Raw genomic sequence first — 15,882 nt, 5'->3', positions numbered from 1 at the left:
GTGTTTTGCAAACAGAGTCTCAGCGTGGCAGTTTTAGTAGTTGCAGAAACACGAGGATCGTGCAAAACTTTGCTGCCTTGGAAAATAGGTGGTTAGAAGTGTCTTAGTCACATACTGTATGTTGGTTTATGTTTCTTCAATAAAACCACAGTTTAAGTGATGGAAGAGGCCAGATCACTCACCTCCTTCCATGTTTTTAACTCGTTTTTATTTACACAGGAGCTGAGCCGATGACTCTTGGCTCCCCGACATCTCCAAAACCAGGAGCAGGTGCTCAGTTTCTTCCTGGGTTCTTGATGGGCGACTTACCCGCGCCAGTGACTCCACAGCCGCGTGCTTTAAGCGGCCCTTCAGCCGGGGTGGTGGAAATGAGGTCCCCGCTACTTACAGGTCATAACTTGTTTAATGCTGGATAAGTGGTCCTGGAAGTAAAAATTTTGGTTGTCTTATTGCTCTGTGACTTGATTTGTTGTGGTTTTATAACTGGTTATAAATGAATTCAATGCAGTGAACTCAAGTGTATTTGATGGAGTTTGGCTAAATTCTTCAAAGCAGATTTAAGTTTAATAAGTGTTTTAAAGATGGTGGTTTTAGTACCAGGAAAGGTTGCCTTTACAGGAAAGGAAATATGAACCTTTTCTAATACGGAATCAATTTCTACATCAGTTTACATGATGCATGTACAGCCATCAATGTTTTCTCTTTGTTTAAAACAGATGTCTGCTGGCAAACTAAATGCCCCTTGTGCTAGCTGCTGCTTTCTTTGCAATGAATTCTGATCAAGTCACTTGCAGATTGTCAGACTTCTAAAAACTGGGTGGAGAAAAGAAATAATTACTCCTAGTAATTACTTAGCTCTAGTAGTTACTCCTAGTGTTTAGTTGGTTGTATTTGCAAGTCTTCATGCCTGCTGTAATTGGGCTGGAGTAGTGACTTTTCCTAACTGTAGACACTCATCTCTTTCCAACTACCTAACTGATCCACCTAGAGGAAGTCCTTACCTGTGTTTCTAAGATAGTGATATTATCTGCCTGTTTCCCTCTCTGAGAAGTGTGAGTAGTTAACAGCTTCATTGATGCGTTTCATGTTATAGGTGATCTTGTTTTTTGTATTAAATAGTTTGCCATAATCTAAATATCTGGTGGTGTTAGTGTGCTAGTCATTTCAAAGGAGAAATGGAGGATGGAAGTACTGCAAGATACTTCTAGATACTGTTTTCTTTGAGTTTCAGGCAGAATTGTTCCTTTCCAACTGGAAATATTCTATTATTAGTGGTCTGTTGGTCTTGGGCTTCTTGCTCTTGCCCATCCTTCCTGTCCTGTTCCTCCCTCCCCTACCATTGTCCTAGGACAATATTTATGAAATGGAAAATAGTCATATGAATTCCACTTGAGTGTTTTTTAAAAGGGTTTGTTACAGCCTCAGAGTATTGGTTCTAGAAAAGGGGGAACCAGTAAGATGCTATCGTGGGCCTCCCGAAATGACTGCTTAAATACGTCACTTAAACTGAAAACTGTGATGGGCAAGTGCTTTATGTAATGCATCGTAACAGTTCTTGGACGTGTTAAACAGTTCAAAGAGGAGTCTTGAAACTAAGAGTTTCGGCTTGAAAAGTACCTTGGAGAAGCTGAATTTCCACATGTTTTGCAAGTAAAAACTGTTCAGTCAAAATACTTTTTTTTTTTTTCCCCCCCGGGGTAAACCTGTACAAAGCATCCAGAGAGGTGTCAGGATCTTTCAGTCACTTGAATTCTCTGTTATACTGAAAGTCCCAAAGTTTACAGAATGAGAGAGCAGCTGGCCTAACTTCATCCTGTCTAAATGCAAGCTAGTGCCTGCTCTAAGGAGCTTACATTTTTATTTAATATGACACTACCTAGGAAGGAAAGGAATTTGAGCAGTAGGAACACGACAGCGCGAGAAGTGTCTGCATTTTGAATGGGTCTTTAGTATGTAGATTGTCTCAAGTTTGAAACACTTTGGGTCTCTGCTCTGGGGAGGGTAGGTTCTGAAACAATTGCTAACCTGCCTTAAAATAGGAAGATGTAGCTGTGCTCAGAACTTTATCAAAGAAACAAGTGCACGTCAGTTGTGAATATACTGGGTTAAGAGGTCTAAAAGTGTTAGATGGTAACTTGTGCAAGGAGGCAGTTTGAGATGTATGTGATGTTGTCATTCAAATCTGAACAGTTAGGCCAGGTGGTTTTGCAACCCCCCAGAACAATCAACAGTCTTTCATGGCTGAGTTTACCATAGAAGTTTAAAAAAAAAAAATGGAGTAAAATTACTGTTTTCTTCATTTGTTTCTTTTAATTGCAGGAGGATCCCCCCCACAGCCAGTAGTCCCTACACATAAAGATAAAGGCGGTGCTCCACCAGTTAGAAGCATATATGATGAATTATCTAGTCCTGGACTTGGATCAATGCCTCTAACATCAAGAAGACCAGTAAGTGGCCCAGCTACTGGCCTGTTCTTAGCAGAAGATGCAAGGTAGCTTCCTGCTTCAGTGAATTCTTTAACTCGGTTGTATAAACTGCTGTAGTAAAATGGCTGGTGAGTCCTCAGATCGTGCTGTTGCTTAGTCTGGGTGTTGGGTGTGCCTCATCTTGTGTAGTGTAATTAAGAGCCGCAGTTGCGGAGCTGTCTCCTCCTGCTACTGGTTTCTGATACTGTAGAGAACGAAAAATGCAAGGCACACCTCTGCTATGCTTTGTGCGTGACAAATGCAGACTTGTTGCAGCTTTTCACCTTCTTGTAAATCCAATTCAAATATGCAATATCTTTTTTTTTTTAGCAGGCAATAGAGGCACTTACTCAAATAGAAGGAATTTTGTGCGGAGTAGAATACCTAATGAAAATTTGGACAGGGAGGTGGTGTTAATTTTGAAAGAGTAATGGTATCTGCTAGGCTGTGTGCTAGAATGTAAAAACATTGCCCACTACCTTGGTACTCATAACTTCTAATAATCTTGTACTAACCATAGCTAAGGTCTGTTCTTAATTTTAAAAGTTAGGAGTTACTGAAGGCAAGCAGTTAATAATCTTGCCTGGTGCTTACGTTACCTGGAAATGATCTCTTTTGATCTGAGAAATGTTCCTGTAAGAATGATGTGTTACTTTCTGTATTTTAATGCAGACTAGCTTTTCTCTAACACAGAGCCCGCTGGCTGGAGCTATGCCATCAACTCCTGGAACAGGTAGATGTCCTGTCAAAATATGTAATCTGTTCTCTTACTGCTTTCCTTAATCCACAAAAATCATCACTATCCAAGCTACATCAATTCCTTGTTAACTTGTGAAGGAGCTGCATCTTTATTTACTACCTTTTCAGAAGGTATGTGGATGTGAATAGGAAATACTTTTCCTTTCTGAGACTGACTGAATTTCAATCAAATGTGGTTGAACTGAGCACGGAGGTGTTGTACTTGGGTGAAGCAGCTGAGATTGATGGGTCACCTTCCATCTTTATAAGGTTTCCTATCTTATGTATGACCCTGTGGCTTCTTGCAAAGCTTAGTTCTGCTGCTTGTTCCTGTTTGACTTCAGTATTAAGCTGTGGGTGTTTAGAGATTAGGAGGAAGCTGGGTTCTAGTCATAAAACTTATTAGCATGCTTGCAGACAAGGAGTTTGGATTGACTTACTGTTTGCCTGTGTCTGCAGATAAATCTCCATCAAACTCTTCCATATGTGAGTGAAGTGCTTGATACTGAATTTTTTCTTTTATTATAGGCTCTTAAGTGTATCTGTCTTGCAAAACTAAGTTGTTTAACACTGACATTTCAATTTAACAGCATCAGGTGTGTTCAGTCCTGCAAGCATTGGGCAGCCTAGGAAGACTACTCTGTCTCCCGCTCAGCTAGATCCTTTTTATACGCAGGGTGATTCCCTGACTTCAGAAGATCAACTTGATGACACATGGGTGACTGTATTTGGGTAAGTTGACTTCCAGAGTATTAGAAAAACATGGAAAGAAGTACTTGGATGTTGCATTCCTAGGTTCTGCAGGAAATACAGCTGTGGTTAAGGCCAGCAAGCACGTGTATTTTAGTGAAGCAGCTGAAGCTGCATGTTAGTTTTTTCAGTTTAGAAAGGCATCGTTCTATCATTGTCATGTGTGGTGAAGTAAAAATGCCCAGGAGATAATATTCCTCAAGTCCCTGCTTCTAGCGTGGCATTAACACACTGGTCTCTTTTGGATTTATAAACACCCTTCATGGGGCTGTGTTTTAGCACTGGAATTCTTCAGCTACTCATTATAATGTTTTGAGTATTCTTTCTGTCTTTCAGATTTCCTCAAGCATCAGCGTCATATATTCTTCTACAGTTTGCTCAGTATGGAAACATATTAAAACATGTGGTACGTCTTAGCTTGAGACTTACTTCTGAAAACACTGTTGCTCACTCTTTTAAAGGCTAAATTTCTTCATTTTCACTTCATCTCATACAGATGTCCAACACTGGAAACTGGATGCATATTCGCTATCAGTCTAAGCTTCAAGCCCGGAAAGCCTTAAGCAAAGACGGAAGAATTTTTGGTGAATCTATCATGATTGGTGTCAAGCCGTGTATAGATAAAGTAGGTTAACAGCTGCTTTCATTCAAATATCAGGCATTTGGCTTTTGGGCTTCCTCTTTATTCTCCTGCCCTCTTTGGTTGTTTTCTTTCTGAATTGCAAAGCATAGCTAGTTCAGTTACCTAAGTGTAGTCAATTATACCTTATGTGAGGAGTTCTTCAGTATTTGACAAAACTTCCTGCTAAGGAGGGTCCTTCTGGGAAATCTCTGCTCCTTGGAAGTTAGGATGCACAGAAGCATATTGCTGTACGGGAGATGAAGTGAAACCGTAACATAAGAGACAACTGAGATAAGAGTTTCCCAGACTGGAATCTGTGGCATGCTATGAAGGATATTACAGAGGATGTTATTCTACTCAGCTGGGCCTGAAAAAGGCTACTGGTTCAAGTTTGCAGGACTTACAGTTTATGTTCTCTATGCTGTTTCAAACTTAGCTGGCATTTAGGGCATACGGTGCACAGATTACAAGTTTCCACTGCTTTGCACTGGCATAATCGAACCTTTCAATAACAGCAGTGAGGAAAATGCTTGGTGGTGGTATGTACTTGTGTGCTCTGTACTGACAGGCAGTTCACCTGTGCTCTTTGCTTACTTGGAGATGTGAACACGTTTTATCAAACAATGCTAGATAATAAAGGTTGAAATACTGTTTCTTAATACGTGCTTACATTGTATTAACTCTCTTTTTAAGAGTGTGATGGAAAACTTTGAAAGAAGCCCTACATCCTTAACGTCGTCAGTTTTCACCCCACCTACAAAATCCATTGGCTCACCAGTACAACCTGCAAATAATTCTACAAGGCTTTCTACCATGAGACCTCTTGCAACAGCATATAAAGCTTCCACTAGTGACTATCAGGTACTTTAGGGGATACAGAAGCATATGTTTTTGCTATCTCCCCTTAGTTGCATGAAGCTGTACACACATTAATTTCAGTGTGACCTCAGCCTTTATCTGACCCTGTGATTAAATGTGTGGTTCAAGTACAAACTCAGTCTGTTCAGTCTCTAAAATAATAGTAATTTAAAAATTGAATAATGACTTAGTAGTTTTCTGGAGTTTAAGGGCTTGTTTTGAAAATCTTTCAAAAATACTTTCAGACAAATATAGTATCACTTAAGAAAAAGACCTTGTTAGAATAAAAAGAATTAACTATATGTTGACTGATTCTCTTTATTTTCTGTCTTTTTCTTTCTTCCTGCCTTCTAGGTGGTTTCTGACAGACAAACTCCTAGGAAAGATGAAAGTATTGTGTCTAAAGCAATGGAATATGTGTTCGGCTGGTAATAATAAAGAGCAAGTGACACACTAAGTTGGTCAGGGTTGGAAATAACGCTGCTGGCATCTGTGGTTAGTTGTATAACTACTGGTGGCAGTATTTTAACTTGCATCTCACCTGTTATGCCTTCAGTCAATTCAGCAGACATGTAGCTTGCACTTTAAATGATGGCAAAGCACCCACGGTTTTAAAAACTGAGGAAGTGTAAATACAAATGCTTCATTCCCGTTTGTGCTTGGATTGCATGATTGCAGGAAAAGTATCAGCACTGACTTTTCCTGTGATTACTTTCTGTGAATTACTCCCCCGTAAGTTGGAAATGATAAAAATGGCAGCTTTACTTACTGATGCCTTTAACTTAATTATGTGGTGGGTTTTTTTCTGAGAGATGATAGGCTACTTTCAGGAAGAACAGTATGCACAGCTGGCTTCCAGGGACAAGGACTCTTCTTAGTATACGCAACTTTAATTTTTTTGTTAGGATTCATTGCTCTTTTGTATTTATCTCTGACATCCTGTGCTGAATGTCATAACCTTTTAACTGTTCGTTTCCTTGATAAAGTTAAATAAAGTTAAGTTTAAGAAAGTTGGTTTTTTTAAAATAGGTATGAGTTCTGTTAGGGAAAAATATTTTCAGTACTCTTAACTGATAAGTATGGTGCTGCCTGGTGTTGAATGAAGTATTGCCAGCAGAGCAGATGGTGCTGATTTTGACTGAAATAGTTTTAACGCTGGTTGGTACTATCTAATGTTTAAAAGCTGTCTCCATGGGTGTTCTGTAGCAGGGTGCACTGAACAGGTAACCAAGCTATTGAATGTTGAGTTGAAATGCAATGTGTCAGTGACCAGAGCTGCTTTTATTAAGACTCCCAAGACATTTCCTCTAAAGTAATGGGTGAATGATGATTTTTTGGGAGTTTAAAACAGCTCCTCTCCCTCTTGAAGTTTTCTTTTGGAGGTGAGTCTTTCAAGTAGTCACGTGTGTCTTTGAGGTAAAGATCTCTTTCATCTGGGAAAAGAGCAGGTTTTTTCTCTAATACCTGGGAAACTACATGTAGCTATTACTTTTGGGATTTCGTGGCTGTGTTAGCATGGGTCACCATCAGCATTTGTGTTTGGGTCAACAGGGTGTTGTTCAGGTGAATATTCAGTCATACCCATTCCCTTGCTCTGCTGCACGCTGCTGTGTGGTCTCAAAGTTCTTCAGCTGCACTTCTCTGATGAAATTAGATTGAAAGATGAGTCCAGGAACATGCCTAATGTCCCTCAGATGCTAATGGGCATCCAATTTACGTGATTAACCTAGAGACAGTTGTAAAACCCCCAAAGCACTTAGAAGTCAGGGTTCTACTTCAGTCAGTGCTTCAAAGTATGCTTTAGAAGTAACCCATGTACAGCAGATTCAGAGGTTTTTGTGATGCATTTTACTGTATTTGCTGACGATGCTTTTGGAATATTGGTGGCTGCTTGTTCACTTGCTTTTGATCAAAGGGAGCTGCTCAAATCTAATTAATACCTGAATGTGTTTTCTCAGAATACATCTGGCTTTTTCATAGACAAAAATATTTGTCTCACAGATGACTTCAGAAGTAAAATAGGTAGTTCGGCTAAGCTTTGTTTGTCTAGTTGCTTTGCAAGATATGCTTCTGGCTTGTAATGGTGTGTAGAGGATTTAGTTCAGTGAAGTGAAGAATAAGATTGAACTCGGATCAAATAAGTCTGAAGCTAAATACTTAAGGAGGAGCTTGGAGCCAAAGTCAGTAGTTTAGCAGACTTGTTTTATCAGCAAGTACCAGATTTCAAACTGTACTAAGTTGTGTGTGTGTCTCTGCCCCTTGTTTTTTTATAGCTTTAGGAATGCCTTTACTAATAGGCAGCTAATTGCAGCTTCCTGTGGAGTAAATGCACTTGGGAGTAGATGCCCTTTACTTTCCTCTGGAGGTAGTAAATAGGAGAAGGAAGTTTAGAGTGGATAATTCTGTGTACTTTTGGACAGTGTTGTTAAGAAATTATCTTCATGTGGCGACTGCTCGCAAGACTTGATATGTTGTCTTAGCGTTGAGCACTAGTTAAACCCTGGTATCACTGATTTAGGCTTACAAATTGAGAACATTGCAGTCCCACACCACACAAACCAGTACAAGGCTTTTATTGGAGGCCATGCGTGAAAGGGCAGAGGATATGGAGAAGTTCATGTGTGAACAGTCGCTGAAAGGTCTTTGACTAAACTGTTACATGGCTCCCTGCTGTGGTTAGGTAGCAGTGCATTTAAAATTCCAACTCTTCCTGTCTGCTAACGATGTACCTGCCGCTTTCCAGTAAGGAATGATTCTCATCTAGGTGTAGCTGGATGTGATTTACATTAAAATCAAAGTTACGGACTTCAGCTGGTGATGTGTAACATACAAAACTTGGTTCTGGCTCAAGTGGTATGGACTTCCTTTTAAGACTGTGGACTACATTTCTCATAGGATTACGGCTTTGGTTTAAAATAAAACTCAAGAATACTTATTTTCAGTTGTCTGCCTCCATCACAAGCATGTTACTCAGTGATCTTATTCATTTTTCTTAGCATGTAGATCTGCACAGCTTGAAATTCTACAAGGATTTGTTGTGTTGTTTCAATGCTAATGGCTAATCTTCAGGTTTTTTGGTAAGGAATTTTATAGCTTGGAGACAGTGTTTATTGTTGTGTTTGTCTTGCCGGTGTTTCCCTCCCCTCCCTCCCCCCAGTGTAGCTTTCTAGTAACTTTGAGTGGGTGATATTTATTTGGGTAATCTATGTACACTAAAATAATGAAGATCAAGCGTTAGAGTCAATGATGTCTGCCTCTTGTTTCAAATTGTAGGCATCTACCTCCACCCTGTGGCAGTTTTTCAGAACTTTAACAAGAGGTTTGACTGATAGTGGATATGGCATATGTTGATTATAACTTAAAGTGCATAATCAGTACTGTGAGAAAATAGCAATGCTCAAATGTCTCTAGTTGCAGTGTTTTCATAATAAAAGAAGGGACAAAGATGAGTTTACTAAATATCTTACTCCAGGAGTAATTCAGACTTCTAAATATTGCTTCCATGATAAAGTTTGTAAACTTGATTTGAAACCATATCAGTATTCACTCATCTCTGTTTCGAGATGGATAGACTGACCAAATGATGCTTTAGCAGAAGATACCACAATATCCATTTTGCATGAACATAATTGCCTTTTCTATTTTTGCACATGTACTCAGATCATCAGAAAAGACTTACATCAGTTTTGACTGTAGTTGGCTACACCACAGATGAGTCTGCAAAAATACCTTTAGAAATAGTAAGCAGCTTAGTTGTTAAGGGAGTGCAAACGGAATAAACTGGCTTACAAACAACTTGGAACCGGGAGTTGGTGTACCAAATTTCAGATTGCAGGTGAGAAGTCTGTGCAATAAACATTGTAGATCTTGGTGAGAACATCAATCCTTGGGCAACTTCATGGCCTTGTTTTAATTGTTTGACGAGAGTAAGTGTTCTCTGGTGTGTCTCAATGAGTGTCGAAGTGCAAACAGTACTGACTGTCAAGCTTCTGTTAGTGCTCATAGAATAGAGTTCAGTGGGTGAAGCTATCCTTAAAAATGAATGCATAATTAATAACCTTGTAAAATGTTTTTGCCTTTTGTTAAGGGATCCTTTGACTCAATTACATTTTCATGTAATGCATGTGAACTGACCTTCTACCTACTGAGTCACATTTTCCACTTCTCTGCAAGTAAAACTCATGTTGAAATCAAGAGCGTGTCTGAGAAGCTGTTAATTCTTATATCCTATATAATGTCGTAAGATGTCTTGGTTCTTCAGTTTTAAGTGAACTTTCACTTAGAGTTGATTGCTGATGTAAGCAGATGCAGTTAAAGTGACCCCAAAATTCTGGTCTCTGTAGCTGAAGTGCTGGTTTTTGTTCATTACAGTTTTTCTGTGTGTGAAGTTGGAGACTCTTCTGATTAGGAGCAGCCTGAAAGTAAGAACTTGCTCTGAACAGTCATCATTTTATTTTGCACGATTGTTTATTGCATCAGATTTTGGTAGAGTTCACTGCAGAAATCAGTTTAGGAATTTATCTTTAAGTGTAGAGATCAGTTGAATTTTCAGTGTGAAAAATAGAGAACTTTTCAGTGATATTTTTTCCTTTCCATTGTTCTTGATAGCCACCTAATTAGCATCTTGTTTAGCTGCCTTGGGAGCCCTGTGTGTTCTGTGAGAATCTACGCCTTGTTGCAGAATTAAGTTTCAAAAATGCTCTTGTCTTTTTCAAGGATCCTTCCAAGCCCCTGGAGTTAAAGAATTGACAACCTTGAACACGTGAAGCAAGGATAACCTGACAAATGAATGTCTGTGGAGATCTCGGAAATGGTAGTTCTGTAGTGTGGATTAGCCAGTTATTAATAGCCTGTTTGTACTGAAACCGGAAGAGAGTCCAAAATTAGTTATCGGAGTGCTGTAGCTGAATATTTTAGTTGGAACACAGACTGGGGGAGTTTTGACTGCTGTTGTGCTAACTGCTGGTGGTTCTTCTGCAAAATCTCCTGTTTTCTCCTAGTATAGCTGACTTGAAAAGAATCATGGTTCTAACACTGGCTGTCACGACATAAAGCACTGTAAAATCAATTTAAGCTGCTTCCATCTTTTAATATTAATAACACACCTTATTAATTCAGCTAGTGTCATATTCCAGACTTCTGCTCAAAAATGCTCAGCAATCCAGACTGCAACCCAAGTTGGACCTCGCTTCCATGAAGTCATAAAATGTCACAAAACTTTCTTGCACAACATGTTTTTTCTCAACTGGCAGGTACTGTGACTTTTCTGGGCTTTCTTACTGAGCACTCCCAGTCCTCTTTAAACTTGGTACATGTGCTTTGTTTACCGTGTAGGATTGCACCCCTGGATAAGATCATGCGGCTGACCTGAGGGAAGTTGAGCGAAGGCCTGCAGTATTTTCCAAGCATGCAATACGATAGCATGTAGTATCACATTTCAATGTGAAATACAGTTAAAATTGTCCATCACAGGATACTATAATGGGCTATTGATTTTTTTAGGAGCCACAGTTTCTTTCTTCATAATTGAGTTGTGCTTGTGAACACACAAAAAGGTTCATTTGCAGATTGAAGGTCATAAAGTAAAAATTGCAGAGGTCAACCTTATACAGGCTAGAGAACAGTCTGGTATTAATTAACATTATTTTTTCCAGATGACTGTATTAACAATGGAGTTTCATATATTTTGGATAGTACAGGTATTATTCTTCCTATTTGTGGAAAAAAAAAAAAACAAACAAAAAACCCTGGTTGCTATTCCTGTGCGTGGATTTAGACTTGTCAGCTTTCCAGTTTCTAGTAAATGCCGTGTCTTCAGGATGAGAAGCATCAGACAGCTTTCACTCCAGGTAAGTTGTAGGAATGGGATGGGATGAATGTACTTGAAGGCCTCAAAGCATCTTTCTAAAAGTTGAAGAATGATTAAGAGTTTTAAGTGTATTTAATTATTTTGTGATGGAGACAATTAGCCTAGTAAGTATACAGTGATTAATGGCAAAATGTGATGGTAATGACTGTCTTTACAGCTTTGACCGTTTAGTCCTTGCTCAGCATCTTACTAGTTGAGTCTTGGAAGTGTTTTTTTTCTAGCTCTGTCTACAGTTGTCACTGGAAAAGGTCCTGAAAAATATCTTGGAATATCTCATGTTGCAGTAGACCCATAAGGATCATAGAGTCCAGCTCCTGGCACTACAACTGTGGCACTAGCACACTTTAGAACTTACGGCTAGGCAAAGTACAGTGGTGGCAGCTGCTGGCATTCTGTGCCCCAGGAGAGGAAAACAAGTGTATTTGGATGAATTAAAGCTGTGATAGCACGTCAAAATGTGGTGTAGGAGCAGCTGCATAGCTGCTCTATTTCCAGAAGACTTTTGTGGTGTCAAAACAACTCAGGTTACATAAATTTGTCACTTGTTTTCAGACCTGCAACAGCATGAAGAGAGTAAGGAATAGTGTAGCAGCATTTTTTCAGTGTTCTTCCTCTACCTTTTATTTGTGCAATTGAAGCAGCATGATAAAAACTGCTGCCTCTGTGCTGTGTTAAGTGGGAAGTGCGTGAAATATGGTCGACGTAGCAATGCTGTAAATGCTTGTAGTGAGAAAGGCGCAGTGTTTTCTCTAGCTAGTCTGTTTTTGATTGGCATTCTGGGCCAGGTCCTCTGCTGGATGAAGGATGGCTTTTTAACAGCTAGGAGTGGTTTTGTGCATGTCATTCTCTGGAATTGCTGGTATCTATGTCCCTGTAGGATGGACTTGGAACAGCTGTGCGTGTAGTTTGTGTGAACTCTTTGGATTGGAAAAAATTTCTGTGTAGGGATTTAATTCCACCATCTCTGTGTTAGATTTTTTCTGTCTTCCCTCAAAAATCCTGCATTGTGAATTGGGAGAGGTGGGTTCTGCTGAGAGCCGTGCCAGCTTTGTTAAGGAATTGAAAGAGATGAGATCATGCCAGCTCAGTTGTTCAGACATAAACCCACTCTTTCGCTCCTAAAGAGAAAGATAGACCGAAGCTCTCCGAGCTTCCTTGCAGCAGTATTGTTGCACCAGGATTTTAGGCTACTGAAAGTTGAGCTACCAGTGTGAGTAACATCTGGCAGTCGCTGTGTTAGCTTCAGGTCAAGTATTGCTACTGAACATGAATGATGCCCCCCAGACATGATTTAAAATAATTTTGTTTTTATAATGCATGGAAGACAAGAATCCCTGAAGATGTGGGCTGTTGGTAGGAAGGAGTTCTTGAAGATATATTGTTAAAAGCCTGAGGAACACTACCACAAAAGCTAGTCAATAATAGTAGAAAACTGTTATTCTATAAAGAAATAAACCCAAACCCCAAAACTTATTTATTGCAAACAGTGTATGTAGACTTTAAGTTTTGGGTTGGACAAGATCATTTACTGGTATAACTGCATTTGAAATTCTAGCTGAGAGTCTTAAAATGGAAATCTCTAGCTGTGTAATGACAGGGCTTGAATAGTTTGTGAGCTTAACAGTGCATTAAATGAATTGTGGGTATATTATTATTTTAATGACCTCATAGAAACAAATGTAGTAAAGACATTAAATGCAGTGAAAACATGGTAAACCTTTATCAGCTCATGAGATGATGGAAGAAAACCAAGTTTTCAGCACTGCCTCTTAAGTTGTCGTAGACATTCACAGTTTTGTTTTGGGGATTGGTGTTTGGTTTTGAGGGTTTTTTTGCAACAGCAGCCCAGCACTGTTAGAGCTAATGGTGCAGATTTCCTTTGTGTTCAGTAATACAAGGAGAATATAAAACTATCTATTTTAAAAGGAAAATGAATTAATATGGCTTACTGCAGCAAATTGGAGCAGCAAGCTGGTCTGGCATATTAGGTGAGAGTGCTTACTTAGGATCTAGAATTTCACTTACACTGGGATTCAGTATGAACATGTTTTCCTACAGCTAATTGCAAAATAGAGGAGAATCTGTTACAAACCTGCATGCTGTTATTGTGAATGGTCGGTCATGATTCCCTCGAGCACAGTTTTCTATCCATTATTTTTATCCGAGAGTTTTATTCCCAATTTAGTGTGTGCTGAAGATGAAAATAAATTGTTTTGCTTTCAGTGGAATACAAATAAGTGTTCCTCAGTAGAAAATGTAGCCCACTGTTGCCCTGCCTTTTCCCTTGTCTTAAGGGTACTTCAGTGGGCAGAGCAGGTCTTCTGTGTGGTGCCAGTGTTAGTGATTCACTGATCCCGTCTGTTCTAATTTTATCTCAGGCTGACCTTGGCACAGCAGGAAAAGCTTTTCTCAGTATAAAGAGACACCAACACCTGGCAATTCGTATGATAAACCGCTGAATTGGTTTTATACGCTTTAACTGCTGAGACTCTAGGCAGGGAAGAAGTTTTGTGATCTTTACCATGCAGAGAGATATGAAATATCAAATGGTATAAAAGATGATGGCCTGAAGGCTCCAGGTTACTGTAAAAGCGTATGTTTCCAGAGTTTCACTGTTGTGTGGAAAGGATCTTGTTCCTGCCAGATCTGTCTAGGATCTCTTGCAGGATTTCTGTCTAGAACCCAGGGATCTCCTCTCTTTTTGATGAAGGTGGTCCTCAGAAGAAACACTCTTCCTGTGTGGATGTCTGAGACCTTCTGGACCACAGAACACTCCGTTCTGATGCCAGTGCTCTTGTACTGGTTTTATACCCCCATTTGTCTCACAGTGCGTAGACACTGTGTACTCCCTGTGGAACTTACAACCTGGAAAGGTGAGGCTGATGGAAATTAGGGTCCTCATTTTATAGATAAGGAAATGGATGAACTGGAAGGATAAAAGACTGGTTCCAGGATTCTGTGGTAGATCTGGAGCAGGAGAACATACATAGACCAGAGTCTGTAATAGAATTCTTCACTTCCTGCAAGTGTCGCTATGGAGCTAGCAAGTTTGCTTTTGAAGAGAACTCGGTGTTGGGTAGCTTCTGCTAGGAACTGGTGGTTAAGGCTGCATTAGTGCACCTTTTGCTGCACAAACATACAGAGACGGAAATGCCTGGTCCCCTCTTCCCCCCACACTTTTGTGCTTGCTCTGTATTTGCCAACAGGAAGCCACGTTTCAGAGGGATAGAAATAATGCCCTCGTGCTACACTTTACCTCATCATCCTAAAATGCTACAGCACCTCTTAGCAGCTGAAACTCCAGAGCTGTACACAAGTGTTGTTGCTGCAATGCAGCTGGTTTTGTAGAATAATAGCCAAGAGAATAGAAGTAGCAAAGGGGGGGTGGTGTGTCTCAGCAGAAGCAAACATTACGTACGTAAAGGTTAAGTTGTTAAGCATTGGAACAGTCTGCCCAGGGAGCTAGTGGGGTCCCCATCCTTGGAAGTGTTTAACAGACGTGTAGGTGTGGTGCTGAGGTTTAGTGGCCCTGGCAGTGCAGGGTGAACGGTTGGACTTGATCTTAAAGGTCTCCTCCTACTGGATTGTCAATGGTTTGGCCGAGGTGAGCCAAGTCCAGTGACGTAATACCCTTCTCTATTTACAACAGAAATAGGAGAAGGAAGAAAAGAATTTGTGAGACCTCTGAATGTTTTTGGAAAATTGAAACAAAGTTTAATAACACCACAAACAGAAATATATTAAATACAAAAGAAAACCCGTGAGGTATTAAGGGTTTTGTATGGGATGGAGAGGCGAGGGTTAACCGCGGGGCGGGGGCAATAGCAACATGAACCGCGGCAGCGATCGAAGATGGTGGAAAGCCGTGTGGTCTCCCGCGGGGGGTGGAACAAAGAAACTGCGGCAGCTACAGATTTCCGAGGCACCTCGAGTTAAAGTAGAACTTACACAATTTTGCCAGTCTGATCATGGAATTGAGGCAAAGCAGAACGCAATCCTGGCGGCAAAAAGTAGCAGGCAGGGAACAACTCTTGGGCGTGTGGGGCAGTGGCAGCTTCTTTGCCGAAAAGCGGCGATGGCTCCCAAAAGTGGCGAGAGGGGGTATTGGTCCCCGGCGTGTGGTCGGCTTTTTCCGCTGCGGCAGTGGCGGTGCTCCGGCGCGCAGCGGTTTTCTGCGGCGACAGGGTGGCGAAAGGCTTGGTTCTGGTCCCTGGCACGTGCTTGCTATCGGCTCCGGCGAGTGGTGAACAGCGAGAGGCTCTGCTGGTCTCCGGCGCGGTGGCAGTGGCGGATCAGCTCTGAGGTGCACGGGCGGCTTTTCACAGCGGCAGGGAGATGGCTGCGGCAGCTCCTAAAAGCGGTGAGCGCTGGCACGCGGCTTGACTAGTCGCAGCAGCAGCAGCGGTGCTCCGGGGCGGCTTGGCGGCTGCTGGAGAGAGTGTTGTTCCGATGAGGTCCTGGGCTGGAAAGAGAGAGCCAAGCAAACGCAGGTGCGGCCGTTTTTAAAGGAAGAACGGCGTGAATAGAAGCTTGCGAAAACTTTTAACCAATGAGATGCAGTGGATGTCACATGGCAGGGG

At 40.8% G+C, this 15,882-nt stretch overlaps 1 protein-coding gene across 2 annotated transcripts; it reads left to right on the top strand.

Moving 5' to 3' along the window:
- The first annotated feature begins 220 nt into the window (after positions 1 to 220).
- Positions 221 to 6,098, top strand: NUP35 (nucleoporin 35kDa). 2 transcript variants are annotated; one of them, XM_010142714.1, is made up of 8 exons: positions 221 to 390; positions 2,320 to 2,447; positions 3,138 to 3,204; positions 3,800 to 3,935; positions 4,290 to 4,359; positions 4,450 to 4,578; positions 5,269 to 5,436; positions 5,788 to 6,098. In XM_010142714.1, exons 1-8 carry the CDS (start codon positions 231 to 233, stop codon positions 5,863 to 5,865), a joined length of 936 nt encoding a protein of 311 aa, XP_010141016.1. In that variant the 5' UTR covers positions 221 to 230; the 3' UTR covers positions 5,866 to 6,098. The 2 variants fall into 2 exon arrangements, with proteins under 2 accessions (XP_010141016.1, XP_010141015.1); XM_010142713.1 differs by having other exon boundaries at positions 3,138 to 3,198; positions 3,794 to 3,935; positions 5,788 to 6,083.
- The last annotated feature ends 9,784 nt before the right edge of the window (positions 6,099 to 15,882 follow it).

The sequence above is a fragment of the Buceros rhinoceros genome, unplaced genomic scaffold (assembly GCF_000710305.1).
Source record: "Buceros rhinoceros silvestris isolate BGI_N320 unplaced genomic scaffold, ASM71030v1 scaffold7299, whole genome shotgun sequence".
NCBI lineage: Eukaryota > Metazoa > Chordata > Aves > Bucerotiformes > Bucerotidae > Buceros > Buceros rhinoceros.
This window is presented reverse-complemented; position numbering and strand designations above follow the sequence as displayed.